Source organism: Anneissia japonica, unplaced genomic scaffold, assembly GCF_011630105.1.
Source record: "Anneissia japonica isolate Jap-2015-1 unplaced genomic scaffold, ASM1163010v1 scaffold1509_len713820_cov188, whole genome shotgun sequence".
In the NCBI taxonomy this organism is placed as follows: domain Eukaryota; kingdom Metazoa; phylum Echinodermata; class Crinoidea; order Comatulida; family Comatulidae; genus Anneissia; species Anneissia japonica.
This window is the reverse complement of record NW_022737632.1, coordinates 532043-552564: the sequence shown is the minus strand read 5'-3', so window position 1 is coordinate 552564 and position 20522 is coordinate 532043. Positions and strand designations below refer to the sequence as shown.

Sequence of the window (20522 nt, the reverse complement as noted above, 5' to 3'; positions counted from 1 at the left end):
CTGACCTGTGCATTAAAGGATATGATTACAAGATATCCAGCAGAATTCATGTTTGATAAGACATGTTTGACAGATTTTGATCTATCCAATATATCAGGTTTAATATTATACAGTAGACAAAAACAAGAGTCCCCTTAATGGGGATGACCCCTGAATAGTTGTTGGCCATAGTGTTATAGGAGATACACTTTCCCTTGTTTTGTGGCTAAACAAGTGTCCTCTTAATAGGGATGTCTGAAAGGAGGGGGTTCTACTGTATATTAAAGAAAAAAAAGGTTTTTCATTGCTCAATATTTTAATTTCTAAACAAAATTTCTATCAAGTCAAAAAGAAAAACATTATTACTATTAACACTGACAGTCTTATATGTTTACACTGCAATCAATAAGACTAGCCAATAACATGGTCAAAGGCACAGGATGTTTACATTCTTAACAAGCACAAAAGATAAACTCAACTATTAAAATTATAATGCATATGACACATATAACATATGGCCCAATTTCTCTATGAGGAGAGTTAGTTAACACAAAACTGTGTGTATACTCTGTTGTTTTTTTGTTATGTTATACAGTATAAATTTTTTTTAAATAAATGTACGTACGATTGGCAGTAGCAAGATTTGCCATTGTCTGTACAATGAAAAAATGTGGCAGTGCTCCTGGTTGAAATCGCTTTAAAACCTCCTCCATTACCTCATTACAATACTTTTTACCAAGCGCCACTAGCACGCCACTTGCTGCTGTTTGCCACTGGGGCTCTACTTCCTTTAAAAAAAAGATAAGTTTTTCAACAAAAAAAAATGAGATTTAAAAAAATGTTATATCTATCTACTTTACACAATTTTATTGCCATCATTATAATATTTATTTTCCATTATAAAATATACAACTTGTCTTGAAACATGCCAAATTTGTTTTTAAAAAAAATATTATTTTATAATATCTATTAATCATTAATAATTATGATGAAAATTGAACAATATTCAAAGTGGCCTTTACAACATTGGTGAGATATAGGTCTCTCCAAAACAAACAATTTATGATGCAATACAATATATAGATGATAGAGGATATCAAAAAATGAAATAAAAATTATTATCATTATTTCCATATAGTTATCATAAGTTGTTGTTTCTATTCTTCCGAACATTACATTTATCTATAAATAAAACTCAATTATAAGTACAATTAGTTACTGTATATTTGCATTATGGAAGTCATACAAAGCTCTGGTTTCAATCTTTGGACATTATAGCAATACCACACAGCGTGATGATGAAGATGCTAATTATGACACTAAATAATAATAATAATCATAACAATAATAATAATAATAATAATAATAATAATAATAATAATAAATAAAAAATCAAAGAAAATCAACCAAACACATTCTTACTTTTGTGGCAGTCATTTCCTCAGCAGCTAACTGAACTAGCTCAGAAGCTAGTCCAGCCTTAATGGCATCTAAAGTTTCCTCGATAACCTTCTCGATTGTCTGTAAAATCACTACTCGATGTTCTCTTTGAAGCTAAAATGATAAACTTCATTATATGTATCATAACAATCATATGGAAAATATCACATGTTTTGTTATAATAAATAAATTTTCCATAAAACCTACAGTATTATAAAACATGATAAAGCCACACACACACAATGCACCGGACAGTGAAGATTGCAACAAGACAAGACGTACATAACAGATCGACAATGACAATTTGCTCAGTATATGATCACTGACAATCAGCAGACAGCGTTGAACTGTCAAGCGCTCACTAAGAGAGCAGAGACAGTTTAGACAGCCGACGGTTGTACGACTGTCAGCAAGTGTGTGCTAGGTTTAACTCTTATGAATCTATGTCATACCTTACTGTGTTTCTTGAGGTAGACATGGCAACAACTCAGCACCATTGTTGGTTGTTGTTTGCCTATGTCCACCAACGAAGAGCTGATGATGTTTCTTACTTCCGGCTTCTTGTCATAAGCTGCGTCCACCAGCGCAGTTACCATGGCTTCAAAACAAAATAGTACATACGAATTAATATATTTTTAATAATTAATCTGTAACCCATTCTATTGGCAGCAGGTGGAGGACCTCCACCCTTCTAGCAAAGAATGAACCCATACCCTGAAACACTACCTTGAAACATTTCAACCGTTTGGTACATATGTTCCTTACTGCATATCATACGAATAGTAAAACATGCATACAACATATACAGACAGCCGCTTAGCTCAATTGACTGGTGGAAGCCACTGTGTGTGCGTTGAACTGTGGAGATCTCTAGGACCCCCTTTCAAATCCCATCGCTGTTGTTCTTGCGTTTCAGCTGGAGGGCTGTAATACAAGTTCCAATAGCACACCATCTTTCAGATGAGATGTTTAAGCCGTTGGTCCTACATATGCATTATGGCCCATGTGCATGTTAAAGAACGTGGTAAACTTAAACTCTTCGGAAAGGAGTAGGGTTTCTTTCGTGGGTTATCGTTGGTGTTTACACTGAATATGTCCATCCATACATCCATAAAAGACATTGCCTAACAAAATTTGAAATGTAGTATGCATGTGTTTAAATATTTTGTAAATTCATGTAGTGTAATTATTATGTTTAGATATCAAAATAAGAAATGTTTAAAATCCAGTATGATAAGCGCTTAAAAGCATGAAGCTACAAAATATTTCATGCAGATTTGTGGGATGTGCAGGCACCTTGGGCATGAAGATTAACAAATACCTTTACACTAAAATTAGTATGAATCCCAGAGTTGTACCAGCATATCGACTTGATCTAAAAAAAAATCTTCCTTCTACCTTTTAAAAACATTTTTTTTTTTACTTGGCCTAATAGAATATGAAACCACTTCTGACTTAACCATACAATAGCACATTATATGGCAAATACAAAAGAACTGCAAGATGTAAACTACTTTACTAAAGTAGTTGATACAATTATGCTATACATATTATTATTGTAAGGACACAAAACTAGGAAGCTTGCTATACAAATAAAACATCTGTTGTAAAATAATAAAAGGAATAGGAACCGAAATAATACCATGTTAACAATATTTTTTAAAATTGTATTTCATTTAACAGCATAGATGCCAGTACCTGGATGAATAAACATACTGTACTGTACACAAGATGGAAGTGATTTGGCACAGTGTGAACAGTTTGGTTTTCCCACCTTGAGGTCAGGTTTTCGACCCTCGCTGTGCAATTCACCTGGTGGGGTTGCCTGCTACTGCGCCAATACGACAGCAAAGCTCAATTATGTGGACCCAATCACCAGGGAAAACAAAGCACTTTGAAACCTAAAGGAAAGGCGCTATATAATCACCCACACTCCTTTGCTTTAAACAGAATTTAAGTAAACTGGGTTATTAACAGGCATAATTATGCCTCCCTTAACCCTGCCACATTTCTCACTCTTATGATGAAGTGTGGCTATCAAGGTATGTTCAAGGTATAAATACCAAGAGCGCACACAATTTTATACCTTTAACTACAGTATGACTATGTTTCACATTCAGACTTGCTTAGGGAGTTGAGCTGTATTTGGTCATAAGAAAAAATCTTGTAATTTGATAGGAATTGGACCTAAGACCATTGAATTTGCAAGCAACATCTTAAACTACAGCTAAAGTATCAGTAATCAACTATTGAATCCATAGACACGGAGAAGCCACTGAAAAATTTCAAGCTAAAAAAAAATAAACCACATTACAATTTTAACAGTTTCTAGTGAATTATGCAGGTCTATATAACATAACTAATTTAAAGAATTCATGGTATAAAATGACTTATATACGGTAAAACCTTAGAGTAGATGATTTTAAACCACTGTTAAATATCAAATTTTCATTCATAAAAATAAACATTTCCTAGCTAGTGTCTAAATACTAAGCTTCTATGCATCCTGTAATCTAAACACGTAAAACAATAATACCTGATAATGCATGATGCCTGGCCATGATTACATTGCCAAAGTAAACTTCCACTTGCTAAATATTATGTACAGCATTTACATTTTACTATTCGATGTTAAGTCGTGTGCTTTTGAACAGCCGATTGAAAAATATCACAAGATGCTGGTAGTAATAACAAATCAGTCTATGAAAACAAACTAAGTTGCATTGATATAATAATAATAATATCTATCACATGATCAACATATGGGCAAATCAATAATAATAAAAAAAATTAGTGATCAAAGTTCGTGAATTTATGCTGCCATCCAAGTGCAATACTGTACTACATAGTTTCAGTTTTTAAAAAGGATAGCTCAACATAAAATTTAGTTAGTAGGACATACTGAAGAAGATCTGTAGTCACATGATGTTTAATAATCTGATGTTTAATAATCAAGGGGATAGCGAATATGGTTAAACATATCAAAATAATATGGTTAGGTATTACAATATTAGTGAATATGCTATGGTAAAAGGAATGGCCGAGATTTGCTATCAACAGAAAGAAATATACTGCAATTAAACTTGAAAGTTATGTCAGCAAATAGTGTTGGTCAGTTGTATTCATTTTTACATAAATTATTTTTATCAATATAAAGACATAAATAATAATAAGAATAAGGTGTAAAAATGGGCAGTTACGCCCCTTTTCCCCCAGTTTTTAAATATTAAAAAATCTGTATCTCATTCACCGTTCCCCAGTTTTTCGTCAAACAACTTTTTTCTGTCTTAGAAAAATCAGTTCTACAACATATCAACAAAATTTTTTCCTCTGGAGCCTGACTTTAAAGAACATATTCTTTATCTTCTTAAGCATTTTCTTCTTTAACAATATGTGTTTTTCCTGCATGATTGATTAATATATAATGCCACCTAAGAAAATACAGTGGGCTAGTAAAATAGTGTGTCCACAGGCTAGTAAAATTTCTAGTATACTAGATCAGTGAGCTACAGTAGTTACCAAAAAAAAAAATTGGAGCAAGGCCTGGTTGTGAGCACATAAACCTTTGAATTAAAAATGTTTCTATTGATTGTGTAAATATGATGGCGCTGTTTTCTATCACAATTTTTTTTATTACTCATTTATTGATAAAAAAAAGGACATTGTAACGGAAATTAAATTTAAAACGACCCCCCCCCCATTTCACAGTCAAAATCTTATTTCTCAATATTTAAAATTGCGTTCATTCATAATAACATTTAGTAGTTTAGTTACGGACGATCCACACATAAGACGAACATGATTTCAAAAATCTAATATTCGTAAGTTGCATGTTTAAAACGACTCTCTGTCTTTGATCGTAACTTGCTATTTTAAGCTTCGTCTTATATGCGAGTATATACAGCAATTGTGTTTTTTCTTTTTATAATTGAGAAAAAAAATTGTTAAGATTTGTTTCACTTTAGGTTTTAAGTTTATATTATACCAGGCTTTATATTATTAAGAAAACAAATCTTTGGTTATATACTGGTATTATAAGATACATAAATGACCACAATTGGTAGTTTAGTTACAATTTAATACATTTTGCAATTTAACACTAGCTTCTAAAAAATGTACATAATAGTAGTGTCTGATTCAATTATTTTTGGAGTAAAGTTGAATAGCTTGGTGGTTAAGATGCTTGTCTCCCAATCACTTCCTGTTATGACCAAAACAACTCCACTCCCAAAGCTTTATAGTGCTTAGTTTATGCAGGGAGGTATAAAACTGGTTTACATAGAGCATCTTGTGTTTATGTTTGTCGTGAAGGGATATGCCACTAAGTGATTATAAAGTTCGCTGTTTGGTATATCCTTTTGCCTTGGGACTAAAATAATTATCAGGTTTTCAAGTGGAATGGTAGCCTCTTATAATATTTATTGCATATTGAAAATGACAACACAGGATGTGTATATATGTATCATATTAAGTGCTACGGTTATTTTGAAATAGGTTTCTATTCTTGACCATTTGGGGAATCAGTAATTTTCTATTAAAAATTCTGTCCATTTATAAAAGGAAGAATAGAAAAAGTAGATAATATCAATGTAAAACTCTGTCATTTATTAATTTGTTATCAACAATTTGTATTCAGTTGTGAAGCTTCAAAGGTGATAAAACCTACAACATAAATAAAACACAGTTTTTACATAGTACAATTAATTAGGAAGAAATAAACGGACGTAGTAAAATTACAGAAAAACTTTTTTCAGTAATTTTAATTTTTTGTGGCGGCGGGTGTGCTAATTGGCCAAAAATAAAAATCATCATCGTTGGCAGGCGGCGGGTTTGCTAAACAAGGTATTAAAAGAGTCTCGCCTTACTGTTCAAACTGATGATTTTGAGTACAACCAAAACATTTTTTCTTGTCCAAGATGAAAAAGACTTCAAGATTAAAGTTTTCTGTGTTGTTAATGTTATAAATTGGTCTGGCATTCTTTTCTTTTTATTTGTGTTGATAATGTTATAAATTGGTCTGGCATTCTTTTCTTTTTACTGATCCTTTTGTATAAGACATCCAGTGGTGGCGCCAGCAAGGAGGCAGGGGGAAATTTCCCCCTGTCGGACAGGCCTGAACCCCTGTCGTCCAACGCATTCCTAGGCCGTCGAATCCAAAATTTTTAAAATAATAATTTTTGAGTAATATCCAAGTAACGTTATTTTGACTGCCAATCCCTAATATTTTGGTCTAAAAGCACATTTCGGACCATAAAAACTCTCCCCATGAACCCTACAAAGGAGGTTTTATTCTGGGCCATCGACCGAGGCTTCCTCAGCAACTTGGCTCGGACCACATAATCGGACATGTCGGACACCTTGTCAGTAAATTTCTGGCGCCACCGCTGAATACACCTCCTGCACATCATAATTCATTATATTTAAATTAAGGAGAGCTCTGATAAGAAAACATTACATACTCAAAACATTATTTTGACTGTCAATCCCTAATATGCAGAAGAATAACATGAAAACAGTAAGACTTTTTGCTGTAATATGTGAAAGAAATTATTATAGTAATAACAGTTTAGATTCTTCTGTGTTCATTGATGAACTGTACTCTAGCCACCTTCCATCAATATGTTTTGAATGTATCTTTGTGTAAAGCATTATTGTTTTTATGTATGTATTATATATTTTTGGGTGCAAGGTAAACTGATTGATTATATTTTTGAGGATGTGTATTTATACCTAAAATTGGATTGGTGTCAATAAATGTAAGTTCAGTGTATCAGCACTAACTGCAGGATCACAAAGCTAACAAATACATTGAAGCCAAATTATAGTTAATATATAATATAATGAATAATACAAAGGTCTATATGTACTGAAAACAAAGGAACAAAAATAAGAATATTGTTACAGGTAAATAATATAAAACATATATTTCCCAAAATCACTAACAGATTTCTAGGCCGAATTCATGGGTGGAGGATATATTCCCCGCACAGGGCCTTACTTTACAGTCTGGTAATTCTCGATTGACGGTGTGCAAGGAGCGTTAGAAATGAGACATTGATTTTTTTACTATGGAGAGGTCTGTACTTTACTTTTTTAATGTAAAATTAAAGTACACCTCCTTGTAAACAATTTCTCTAAACTATTTACATCTATGGTGGTCCATCATAAAATTGGCAAGATATTATGTTGGCTTGGTGGTGGTGCTGTTAGTAAATAAAAAGGCAAGACCACCAAATCAATATTATTTTTTAATATAAATATTTATAATTTATATGTATCTTTATAATTTCTTAACATGAACTGCAGCATAATAAACCTCTTATATCACGAGATTATGAGTAGGCCTTTCTATGGAAAGGAAGACCGGTAAGTCTGTTAACCGGATATTGCACTAGGTCTAGCCTAGTAGCTCTGCTGCAAGCCTACCCAGAAGAGGCCAGCCCCCATCACACCACTGGAAGTGCAAGGCTAGTTGATCTTCAACAAGTAGGCAGGTGGCTTTCTCTGTCGCGCACGTATAGCTAGATAGGCCTTAGCTTGGCTAGGCCTTGACAAGGCTTACCGTCAATTGCACCGCCAGTACCGTGCACAGATAAAGAATCTCCTCCAGGCATGATCATGGCTTTAGTGAACTACCAGTTTCACTTTACAGTTGTGACAGCAACTAGGCCTAGACTGAAAATTTTTCTTTTACGATGCAATGAAAAAAACAATAGAGTGGGAGTTACCACCATCGAGCAGTGAGTTTTTATCAGGTGACAGGTAGATACGAGCGGATGTCAACTCGAGCGGATACTACTCGAGCGCAGCATGCACTACTATATAATTTACTGACAGCGAGGGGGCGACAAACTGAAAATTCTTCGAGCGCGCACGCACGAGAGCTAGCGCCTTGATGCTGGCCTGGATGCTCACCACCATCGTGGTGTACTGCTGATAAAAAGTGAAAAGTAGCGTAGGGGCCTAGGCCTAGCTGTAATAATGGCGAGCGATTCTGATGAGGAAGAGACATTCGTTACTTATGGAACTCCTGTTGAAATATTAGATAAAGGTATGACTGAAAACAAAATAGTGAACGTTAGCTGGCCTCTATGATCGATCTCCAGGCCAGTCGTCTCTAGCTAGGCCTACCTAAACACAAAGAAAGGGAAGACATTCAATCCTCTTCACGTGAGCAAGCGGTTGGTCTGGACAATTGGTCCCTAGCTTATAACTGGTTTATGTTTAGTAGGTTAGAGTGCATACATGCCTAGTTCAATCAGTTGTCAGTCAGGTGTGCCACTAGTACTACTCTAAAGCTAGTAGTAGTAGTAGTAAGTACCCTAGAGTTTAAATTATAGTTTTTGAATAAATATTACAAAAGTGGATGTTTCCCAAATATTGTGAAACCAGTTCGTGCTCAGACTAATAGGTAGTCAAGTATTATTATTTCTTATAGTCCACACAACCCAAGAGGCCTCTTATTACTACATTGCTATTCTACTATGTAGTACTACAACAATATACATATAAAATGAAAATTATGTATATAAGATTATACTACTTTATACTACTACTTTTCTCTTTTTGTAATTTTTGTATTCATATTTTTAGATGCTCCGAGAAAAAAACCTACATTGGTTGAAGATCAGGTAGTAACTGACAAGCAAGGCCGGCAGCGCTTCCATGGAGCATTCAGCGGTGGATTTTCAGCAGGGTACTACAATACTGTCGGGTCAGAAAAAGGTAGCATCCCATCAAGTGTTTAACACATAGACTGAGTCGGAGTACTGTATTTCCCAAGTTAATCAGTGCCTTAACAACAATGCATGCCTGTAACTATCAGGACAAAATAAAACCAAATAAAACTTCGGAAAATATTCAAAATATTCAAGTATGAAATCTAATTTTAAGTATCATAACCACAATCAAATTAAGAAGTAAAAGGTCCTGAAGCATTTTTGCAAGTTTTTAAAGTACATTAATTTGAATATTAAATAAGTTATTTTAAGCCTAATTTATATAAAACACATTTGTACCATTAATGCGAAATGTTTCCTTTTGTAGGATGGGCTCCATCAACTTTTGTGTCATCACGTTCACAGAAAACTGGCAAGACGCAACAACGACCTGAAGACTTCATGGATGAGGATGTAAGGATACCATTCTTAACATTCAGGTTGATTCCATCTTACTGCTAAATCAATTTGTTTTGATCTGGGAAGATTTTTTAAATGAGCACATAATACATTCATCCTTTCCCCCTCGCATCCTACGCTAATGTCAGTACATTCCAATAACTCTGTGGATGTATTCTAAATATTTTTTATTTTAGCAGAGGAATTATTATGTTGTTGGCAGTGGTTCTTCTTTCAAATACCAGAGAAGTTTGTATCCCATGTGCTCCACTCTTAAACCTTGCTGAAATTGGACTGAAGTAGCTAAAAACACCTCATTTCACCTAATTTTAACAAGTAGCACTGATGCACCCATACCCTCTCCCCCATACACTTCCAGTTTCTAATTCTACTGTTTAATGGTACTGTTGTAGTATTTTTTTTTTTTGCCTTGGCTGGCACTATTTTTTTCTGTATTTAATTACAAACAAAAATCATTGAAATGAATTATGTGTTTGTTGTTACCCAGGATTTTGGGGAATTCGGAATTGCCCCGAGGAAGATTACGACAACAGATACATATGAGCAGCTAACTGAATCTGAAGTAAAAAAGAAGAGAGGATGGCGTGATGTAGACGGAGGAGTCATTCCAGGACAAGCACCTCTTCAGGATCTCATACAACCTAACAGGTAGTAAACAATAGGGCACTATATTTTGGATACCATTGGTCCCATGCGCAAGTTGGAGGGCTTTTTCCCCCCCCCCCCCATCAGACAGGCTTGGACTCCCCGTTGTCAGGTGTCACGACAGGGTTGTCTGACCAAAAATAAGGCCGAAAAAATATTGTTGTTTGCCCTCCTCCACCCTCCCCTAACTCACTGTAAAAAATGGGGCAGAAAAAAAAAAAACTTTAAAAAAAGTTTTTTTTAGCTTTTTTCTTTACAAATTAAAAAAAATGTTAGTGAATTTATCCTTATTTCTTGCCAGATGCCCTACGAATTAGTCTAAAGTTGTTGTCTGATGTAAGATATTGCCACTCCAGGCCTCTGTGGGTTATTTTTATTCCATCTGATGAGTATCTTAAAAAAAACAAAAAAACCCAAAAAACAACTTTGCATTAAACTTGTATTTGATTCTTTACACAGAGAGTCTGTTGGTATCCAGCTACTGAGAAAGATGGGATGGCGACATGGTCAGGGAATTGGACCTAGGCAGAAAAAAAAGCAGGGTGCGAGTAAGTGTGTCTGTATATATATGGGTGATATTATTCTTAGTATCAATGATTTTTAGTTATCTTTTGTTTATGTTTTTTTTTTAAAATTATCTGCTTTATGTATTATATATATCTAGTTTAGTAATACTATATATTGATATTTTTAATGCTATTTTTATTAGTAAGCCATGCAGGGAATAAGTAATTGTGAAATATAAGAATTGAGTGTAATATTTTTAATAAACTTAAATATAATGACTTTTTGTCAATATATAAATAAGACTTATGAATTTAACCTTTAACCTTTTTTGTTTTCAAAACACATGTGTTTATATGCATATTTCTGCAGGCATTTGGAGTGGGTGCATTTGAGGATCAGGATGATGATATTTATACTGTGGATCACATGTCCAATTATGATCAGTTCATTGGCGACGAAATTTCATCATCAGTGGGGAGCAAAACATCAAATTCAAAAACGAAATGTAAGGATGCTTTAAATAGCTTACATTTGCCAAAATCATTTTTAATTTTCTTAATTATTTAATGTTGATTTATATTTAATTTTGTACATTGGTCTTACTATAATGCCAAGGCATGCACTTCTCTTTATTTTCCTGATTATTGACCAAACACTTATGGTTGTATAGTATTTATGAAGACATAACATTTAAGAAATGCTTTACATAAAAGTGTAATTTAAATTTATGGATTTCTTTCAGTTTTTAATGCAAGTTATGTGTCAAAAATATTAAAGGGTTTCACATTATCAGAAAATCCAAGACCACCTAATAAGGTAATGTTCTTTAAATATGGTAATTTTTCTTATACATTAATGTTTCTTATAAGGAAATATATCTATTAAATTAATGTTCCATATAAGTTAGTTGTATTGTGGTAGAACGTTGTATTTGTCATGAAATTATATAAATAGTTACATAATGCACTATTCATGTAGTTAGTCTTGTGTTCACATTGTTATTTATTTGGCAGCTCTGTGTTGACTGGTCTAAAACTCTGTTGACACTATCAACTTTTCTGTGACAAATATAGGTGATCTACCCATATATGGGTGAGATATAAAATTTTGCCCATATATGTGTGAGAAATGGCATCCACTCATATATGGGTGAGATATGGTATTATCATACCAATATATTGGCAAGCCACACTATCAATCATATTAATAAATAAAAATATTTTTTTAAGGTTTACCCGCCTCCTGATGTACCACGGGACTACAAACCATATCACAAGATGAAGGATGTCCAGCCAGCTGGGCCGAAGTTTAAAAGCAAGTTATTCACAATGGGTGCAATACAGAGGGGAGCTCTGCTCGGTGAAGAACAGTTACCAGGTAATTTTATCACGTAAAAACATATGGTGCATTGGTAAGGTTCCAGGCTTCCATTTGAAAAAGCTAGGGTTCGATCTAGATGCTGGTCATTTGTGTGTGTCCTGTGGCGAATGCACTGCTTTCTTCCATTCAAGAATGTATAAAACAGGTTCTCTTGATCTTAAAAGCTCTGATGAGGGCGGTATAATATAATCAGTAGAGTATATTGGCCCAAAGGGCCGCCCCTACAAAAAGATCTATTAATCAATCAGCCAAGTGATTCTAGTGGCCCTAACGGCCGCCCATACAAAAAAGGTCTATTAATTAATCGATCAGCAGGGTACTCCTAGAGCTCCTCATGTTGGATTGGATTTAAACACCAAGGATAGCCCACGAAAGTCTAGAAGAAGACTTATTTCCAGTTGGGCCCTTCTGATGGTGATGGGACAGTACACCAGGAGACAATTCCCTACTCTTTTCCGAAGAGTGTGCTGCATTATTTAACATGCAAATGGGCCATAAATGCACACGGGACCAACGGCTTAAATTTCTCATCCGAAAGATGGTAAGCGCTATTGTAAATTGTATTTCAGCCCTCAAGCTGAAACACAAGGAGAGGCAGCGATGGGAATTAAACCGGGGACCTAGAGATCTCAACGGTTCAGCGCACACACAGTGGCTAAAACCAGATTAGACATCTGCGCTAAGCTGCTCTCACAGCTAAATAAAACACTTCACCGACTAAAATAATATAATATAGTAAATATTGCTTCTATCTATTTCTATATTTCTATTTATAAATCTATTTAAATACATGGGGACCCTATTGGAATTAAGGCCTGAGACTTTATGGATTATTCTGGTATTTCTTAATTTGATGTAATGTGAAACTAAATAACAACAATATATAATTTATAAATTTTTCTGATTATTAGCTCCAGAGGTTCAACCTGTAGACAAGAAGCCAGCTGTTAACTCAACAAAACCAGCTGTTCACCCATCTCAAGCATCAAAACAAACTTCTGATCCATCTGAACTACTGAAACCTACATCAGCTGATAATAAGCCGGTCGATATAGCAGCAGTAGTGGCTAGTTTAGTCAGTGCTCAAAGAGCCAAGATGGAGTCCAGGTTTGCAAAACCACCACAACCTGTTAACACAGAAAGCCCATCGGTGTCAATAGCAAGCGCCGGTAGTTCAACCTTTGGTTTTAAACCATTCGCCAAAGACCCTGCCAAGCAACAACGATATGAGAAGTTCTTGGCTAGCAAAGGAAAGGGTGGTGATAGTAAGTTGGCAACATTCCAGCTGTTACAAAATTTCCATTTTTTTTTTCATAAAATTAATGAAGTAGATTACTTAAAAATGTAATAAGTTCAAATACAAATAAATGCATATTACTTCACCAGGGTTTTTTTTTATTTAAGGATGAGGGCATCCATTTTTTTTTTTTTATCACCAGACATCCAATCAGGACTTATTGCTTATAAGGATATTAAAATTTCTTTTGAATTTTTTGGTTATTTTACCATGTCATTCTGTATATTAAGTATTACAATGTGACTAGAGATGTGTCTCTTTCTTCCTGCCCAGGTCTTTCAACAGGGGAGGCAGATACCATTACTGAATGGGAACGAAGAAGAGAGCATGATGAATTCACTCGAGCATCCATCCTCTACAGACCACTATCAAGTACAATGGCTTCAAGGTTCACCCCAGCTAAATATACTGATGACGACAGCAAGGATGATGTACCAGTCGACCAAGAGGTAGGGACAGTTATATCAATGTGCATTTAATGGTCAATAACCACATGGTAACATGGGCTGTATGGCCCAGTACACCAGGGTAGCCCCTACTCCTCTCAAAAGTTGTACTGGGTTCTTTAAAGTACATATTATCCAAATGTGTACTCGGGACCTATGGTTTATAGTCCTTATTTGAGAAAACTTGTTTCACCACCAGAACCATAGGTGTACATGCCGTTCAAACGAACCAGCGCCAATATTATGGCTGTGGCTAGGTTTGCGGCGCCCCTGCCTTAACCGCTCGGCCATTCGACTCTCATATGATTACATATTAAATGAGCCTACATTTTTTCTTCTTAAGTTCTGTCCACACTAAATACCTGTGGTTTGTCCATATATGGGTATGTTATGACATCATCATCTTGATAGTGTGGACAAAGCTTAATGGACCTCTCCGCTAAGCCGCGCCCCTTGGATATTGTTGCTAAGGTTCCACAAAACATTATCGTATTAAAGTGTACATATACGTGTGCGTTTGTGGGACAACGCATGTATTTGTAGGATTCGAGCATATTCTTGGCCTTGTGATTGGTCAGTTGTTAAGTTTGATTGACACCACGGAAAGACCCACTGCGCTTTTTAAAGGATTATTATATAAGTTACAAATATCCAATAAGACAACAGCTGTTAATTTTTCAATAATTTTCAGACGTTTTACCACAAAAATAAGATAAATATTTTTAATGATTTTCAATTAATAGGTAATGAGTTTGCTTGCATGTACAAAGTATGTAATTCAAATACACACAAATGTATTATTATATTCACTTAGATACAGCAGAAATGAAATGTGCAATACAACAATAAAATTACGTAATATAAAAATGTATTATACTAAAATATTTGGAAATACATGTTTACAAAGCAACGTTTACAAAAGATAGGCCTACTTTCACTAAAATCAAAATACAGTTCCAAAAAGAACATCAAAAGAAATAGTAAACATAACTTATATGTGATTTTATGTGATAATATTGGGATAAAAAAAAAAACAAATGTGGAGGAGGAAAACTCATAAGAGACACAAAAGAATTTCAGAACAGTTCAAAAAGAAAGATCCTAATATATTGACATAGTGAGTGTTCCCCTAATGCACAATAGACCCATTCATGTGACTGATTTGTAATTTCCATGTAAACAAAATCTGATAGGGAGGAAGCTTTCTCAAAAGTAAACATTGAGTTTTGTTTGTCTTTTTCAGAGTGAAAAGGGTCACCATGCAAAGGCGGCTGAAATGAAAATGTTTGGACGTTTAACAAGGGATACATTTGAATGGCACCCCGATCGTTTACTATGTAAACGGTTTAATATTCCAGATCCCTATCCGGGGTAAACGTCTTTTGGTATTTTTTAGTAGTAATACTTAGGATCAAGATCAAGGAAATTGGGATAAGGAAAGATACCGGCTATTGCATGCCACCAGTATTTCTCCACAAATTTTTTTGGTAATGGAAAAGAGGGGTTTTTTTAAGCTAAATTAAACAATTCTATTTATGAACAATAATCTCCTATTGAAATATGTAATCTGTAGTATCTTTCAATTTACCATATTAATTTGAGAAAAAACTGCTCAAGATGTTTTTTTTTTTTAGTCATTGGATACAGAATTAATCAAACACAATATGCAACCTCCTCCACTTCCTGGGAAATATATCTAGTCCTAGTAAGGCATTATTCTCTTGGGCAAGGAGAGGCAAACATTGGTATGTGTCTTTTCCAAGAACACAAGCGGTGTGACCATTGTCAGTTTCGAACTTCAGACCTCACAATTGCAAGTCCAGATTAAGATTTGGGAATAAAAGTTCTTATATGGTATTTTTTTTATTTGTAGATCTTCAATAGTTGGTTTACCAACTGTAAAGAAAGACAAGATATCTCTTTATAACTTTATGTCTGTTCCAAGCCATGAAGAAAGTCATATATCAGAGAAACATCAGCCAAAGCAACCATCTCCAGGTATGCAATTATGGGTGGGGTACAGGAATTTTTAGGGGTGGGGTTAGTTTTGTAGCTAGTAAGCCTTCTTCATAGTAACTAATAGTACAGATTTTTGTGCAGGTAGTTTTTTTTGGGGTTTTTTTGTTAATTTGGCTAAATAAATTTAGTCATACAAGAAAATTAGATTTTTTTTTTGTAACAGGATTTGTGTTTTTATTCAATACTAACTGTATTGCTCACGAACTTCACTTTGGATTCTAAGATATATTAATAGTGTACCCTAGCAAGGTTGTATATCATTGTTGTTGCTGCTGATGTTGTCATCAGTCTAGAGCCCTCTTATTTCCCACAAAGTCTTGGACCACCATCTATAACTTACTCTGTGTCTATGATTCTATATCACAGAGCCACAGACTACACCTGAAAGAAAAACTCTTCCAATTTTCAAGTCTGGTGGTATATTTTCAAACTTTACACCTGTACAGAAGGCAACAGTTACAGAAGTACAAGAGTCAAAGGTAAAGATTTAGTAAATTAATTACTAGGATAAGAACTGAACGATTTTTTGGTTAAGAATCATATAATGTAGATTGTAGAAGGTGCGCAGTAGGTCCATTTTGATGTCCCAGCCTTAAGGTCAGGGTTTGATTTCCACTGTGACCATTTGCTCTACAAGGCACTATATTATCATCTATCCAGGATTGTGGGTAGAATTTTAAGGTAGTGGAAACTCTATTTCGGGACCACCCTTGTGGGAGAAGACAGTGCTGTGGTAAAAGAAAGGACAATCTCTGCTGGGTCAAGAAAATGGTGGTCCTGAAAGGGACATGGTCAATTAATAGAGTTGATTCTATTATGAGTTTTCACCATATAACATAGTCTCTTAATGTTGTATGGTTGCACATAGTTTTAAACGTCATCAATCTTCTTTGTTGACAGCCAGAAGATGAAGAGCCAGTGGAGGAAAAGCGCCCTCCTATGGATTTATTCAAAGCTATCTTCCAAGATGAGTCTTCAGAAGATAGTGAAGAGTCATCAGAAGATGAAGATGAGCAGATGGAGGACAGAGATGAAAATGAAACAAACAAAAAGGAAGAAAAAGAAGGCACCCAAGGTTATAATGCTTGATGATTTCTTTTGAACAACTATGCATCATATAACCCTCTTCACCTATAGCACAATCATAATCATAAATGTTTATTTAAAAACTAAATGACATAATTAAATAACTTACATAAAACTAATACATTTCATATAAACAAAAAAGTCCGGATCAGAAAAAGCTAAGTGTTGGTATTGTGTATAATCAAAAATGTCATCACACATATTTTGCATTCATACTATGTTAATTTAAAAGAGTGAATTTCACTCAAAAAGAGTGCCTATAATGATCACTCCTATTTCACTCTTTTTTGAGTGAAAACTCACTCTTAAACTGAGTAAATATTGGTCTTAAAATAGTGAAAATTTAGTAAAGTTCCCTCTAGGCATTCTTTAATTTTTTTTGTTTAAACTCTTTTAGAGAGTAAGTTACAATTTGGACTCATCTACATTCAAATGTGTCAAAATTCAATATAATAACAGTTTAAAAGTGTTCAGTACAATAATCTCAATGTTGCTACATATATCTTTTAATGTTAGATCAAGTAAAGAAAGGCAGTGAAGAAATTAATGAAATATTCCCAGCTGCAGCTGGTGATGAGCATTTAACAATCCCACAATCCTCATTAAGTATGAAAGAACATAGTGAGGCACCTGAACTTGTGAAGAAAACTGTAAATGAAGATGTATACGGACCACCACTACCACCGCCGTCAAATGAGAACAATCCAAGTTTTAGTTCTTCTTTAAACCCAACCAAAGATATAGTGGACCCTCACAAACATAAACATTTATATGTAAGTAAAGATGAAAGGTATAGTAAGAGAAACAAAGATAAAAACTATAGGAAGGAGAAATCATCAGAGGAAACGTCAAAGAGGCACTCAAGCCATGAACATTTGGAGAAAAAACAAAAACATAAACATCGAAAGAAAAAAAAGCATAGAGGAAAACACAAGAAAGAAAAGAAGGTAATTTATTAAATTCTTCTGTAAATGTACAGGAGATAATATGACATTTGTTAATCTATATCATCAATTTGTTTGATAGAAATGAAAGAAAAGTTAACATTTCAGGGAGGATTACCAAAACTAATAGGTTGATGGAAAATGATATAATATCATAATATAATATAATATTTCTTTGTCTTTTGACAAAGAAATCATAAGATGATGATAATGATTGTGATGGTGTTGATAGGATGATAACTTTGATATGATTATAATGATGATGATAAGGATGGTATGAAGATTATAATGACCATGAGATGACAAGATTAATTTTGAACAATTTTAATATTAACAATAAACAATATTACATTTATTTCTCTTCAGTCCAAGAAGTCTAAACACTCCAGCAAGTACAAACATGATGCACGTAAAAGGCGTCGGTCAGATTCAGAACGTGAAACCAGTACAGACAGCTACAGCTCAGATAATTGATAACACAGACTGGTTGGGGGCAGATGCAGGACCTCAAAAAGGAGGGGTTTAAAACCACAGGTGCGGATTTACTGTAGTAAGATTTTTTTTAAGCTTGAGCAGGTGCAACGGGTTACCCCCTGGTTATCCCACTGTTGTAATCTATGTTTTATACTTGCATGGTCATAAACTGTAAAACATTTGTCCAATCAACCAATAGTATTCTGCTGGAAGGCTGGTCCCCCAATAAGTTCTATTTCAGTATCCTCGGTCCTCTGCATCCCTCTTCAAACAAAAACATTTGTCAAAAACATTTGTTATCAATCACAATTATTAAGAGATGAGTGTTTGATTGTGTTCACTGCATATTGCATTTACTAATATTGTCTATATTTATACAGTAATATAAAAATGTATAGTATAATTTTTATATGAAGATATATAAAAGAAAAGGAAGTATGTAAGAGTGAAAAAAAGTCACCCAATTGGAACTCAAACTCTGGTTTTCTGATAGGCAGTCTACCTTAACAAATTAGGCCACTGAGGCTATAATTTTTATTTTTTTTAATTCTTATAATTTTGACAAAGCAATTAATATTATTAAAACTATGTAATAAATTAGTTTCAAATAGCTTTTGACCACATTTTTTTTTTAAATTGCTAGCTAGTCTTCATAAAATGGCAATTTTTTTTTTTTAATTGTAATTATAACTATTGTTTCTATTTTACTAACTAAATGTATTTTCACTCAACCACTTTTCCACAAAAATGTTCAGTATCCCCTTGCTTGTTATAACCATAATAACCTTATAAATCGTTTCATATCTTAGGATGCAATAAACAAAATTCTCATGGTTTTTTTCTTTTATTCATTTTCACCTCAAAGATTATATCTCATTGTTTTACTGGTTGTTTTGATTTTAAATAAAAAGGTATTAGTGCCTTCTATACAGCATGTCTTATATCATTCCTTTTGTTAAATTTTTCATTTGTTGTATTTCTTGCAACTAAACTGGCCACTCTTTGTGTTGAACGACGCTTATACGACAAATCCAACTTTTTGTTCCCTGTGAGCGATAGGTTTTCAGTGGCAGTCTAAACCAATCGTCATTAAAAACGATCCATTACGTACACCGTGACGTTGCGTTCTTCATAGAATCACGCCTGCTTGACGACCATCAGGCACAGTAAGGGGCCCGGCTTTAAATAGCATTACTCAACACAAATTCTCTTTTCAATCTAGTGTGATATAATATAGTACAGTACAACCCTATTGGATCAACATCCAAATATGATACTTTTTTACAGTACTTTTAACATCAAAAATTAATTTAATCAAAGAAAATCACCACAAATTAATAATAATAATAATTATAATTATTATAATTTATGAAGTGTCAATTAAACGACCGATGTGCATTATCAAAGGCGCTGTGCACGTTAGTGATGGAAATGGTGAGTTTTGAGTAATTTTTTTAATGAAGCAACAGAAGAACAGTTTTTATTGTGTGCAGGGAGTGAATTCCAAATTGTAGGTGCGGCAAAAAAAAAAGATATGTGGCCATTAGTTTTTAAGGATGTGCGGGGAACAAAGAGCAAAAAATTATCAGATGATCTTGGGGTGCGTCCAGGAATATAAGTGGGTAAGCTGATTAATAGGTTGCTTTGAAAGTAAGTAGCAAGGTTTGAACTTAATGCTCAAATTAATGGGAAGCCAGTGGAGGTCCTGGAGGACAGGGGGATGTGAGAGCGATGTTTTGTTATGTAATTAACAACATCAGAAACTAATGTACCCTTTACACGATGTAATATTATTGAAATGACAAATTTGTAAATTGTGGATAAAATGTATGTGAGGTGGTCTATTGATGGCAATAGCAATAGCATTCCACAGGACTTGGAATGTTTACAGCTCTTTGATCGTATTCAATTGCAAGATGTCCTTAATGCATTTACAATAGCGCCTCGGATTAAATGATTGTTCAGCACAAACTTGTTAGTTCATGCATTGTCCGCAATGAATTGAATAGTACTGTACTTGAAAGATTAAATAACATGGTACTGCACTGATGCACAATGACGCAAGTTATGGGTTATTCTTCTACCTCTACCTTTATTATTGAAGTAACTACTTGAATAGTAATCATGGAATTTTTTATAGGTTTTTCTTGTAATACAAATTCCTTAG

The 20522-nt window shown here is 34.1% G+C and overlaps 2 protein-coding genes across 3 annotated transcripts in view; one reads left to right on the top strand and one right to left on the bottom strand.

Annotated features, from left to right (window-relative positions):
- The window catches only part of LOC117117411 (maestro heat-like repeat-containing protein family member 1), a 32086-nt gene extending 23895 nt beyond the window's left edge, over positions 1-8191 (bottom strand). The window contains exons 1-4 of one of the 2 annotated variants that reach the window (XM_033261725.1): positions 7982-8191; positions 1872-2017; positions 1402-1533; positions 605-767 (exon numbers count right to left, since the gene is read on the bottom strand). In XM_033261725.1, the coding sequence (XP_033117616.1) occupies positions 605-767; positions 1402-1533; positions 1872-2017; positions 7982-8039 (499 nt within the window). In that variant the 5' untranslated portion in view covers positions 8040-8191. Of the gene's footprint in view, positions 1-604; positions 768-1401; positions 1534-1871; positions 2018-3955; positions 4093-7981 lie in introns of those variants that run through there. The other variant, XM_033261726.1, reaches the window with a different exon arrangement.
- A 70-nt stretch (positions 8192-8261) lies between these two features.
- LOC117117390 (G patch domain-containing protein 1-like) lies at positions 8262-19282 on the top strand. Its single transcript, XM_033261668.1, has 16 exons — positions 8262-8470; positions 9013-9144; positions 9466-9551; positions 10045-10205; positions 10662-10750; positions 11062-11214; positions 11452-11525; positions 11939-12086; positions 13001-13354; positions 13660-13835; positions 15076-15203; positions 15706-15830; positions 16218-16330; positions 16752-16926; positions 17454-17884; positions 18248-19282. The coding sequence occupies exons 1-16, from the start codon at positions 8401-8403 to the stop codon at positions 18353-18355; spliced, it is 2523 nt and encodes an 840-aa protein (XP_033117559.1). The 5' UTR covers positions 8262-8400; the 3' UTR covers positions 18356-19282.
- Positions 19283-20522: the final 1240 nt, after the last annotated feature.

Bases quoted from the DNA above. Each gene is read 5' to 3' on its own strand.
- LOC117117390 (XM_033261668.1), top strand. From the start codon at position 8,401: ATGGCGAGCGATTCTGATGAGGAAGAGACATTCGTTACTTATGGAACT. The intron at 10,206-10,661 runs GTAGTAAACAAT...TTCTTTACACAG, and splicing joins GATCTCATACAACCTAACAG to AGAGTCTGTTGGTATCCAGC. The intron at 10,751-11,061 runs GTAAGTGTGTCT...CACATGTGTTTA, and splicing joins GAAAAAAAAGCAGGGTGCGA to TATGCATATTTCTGCAGGCA.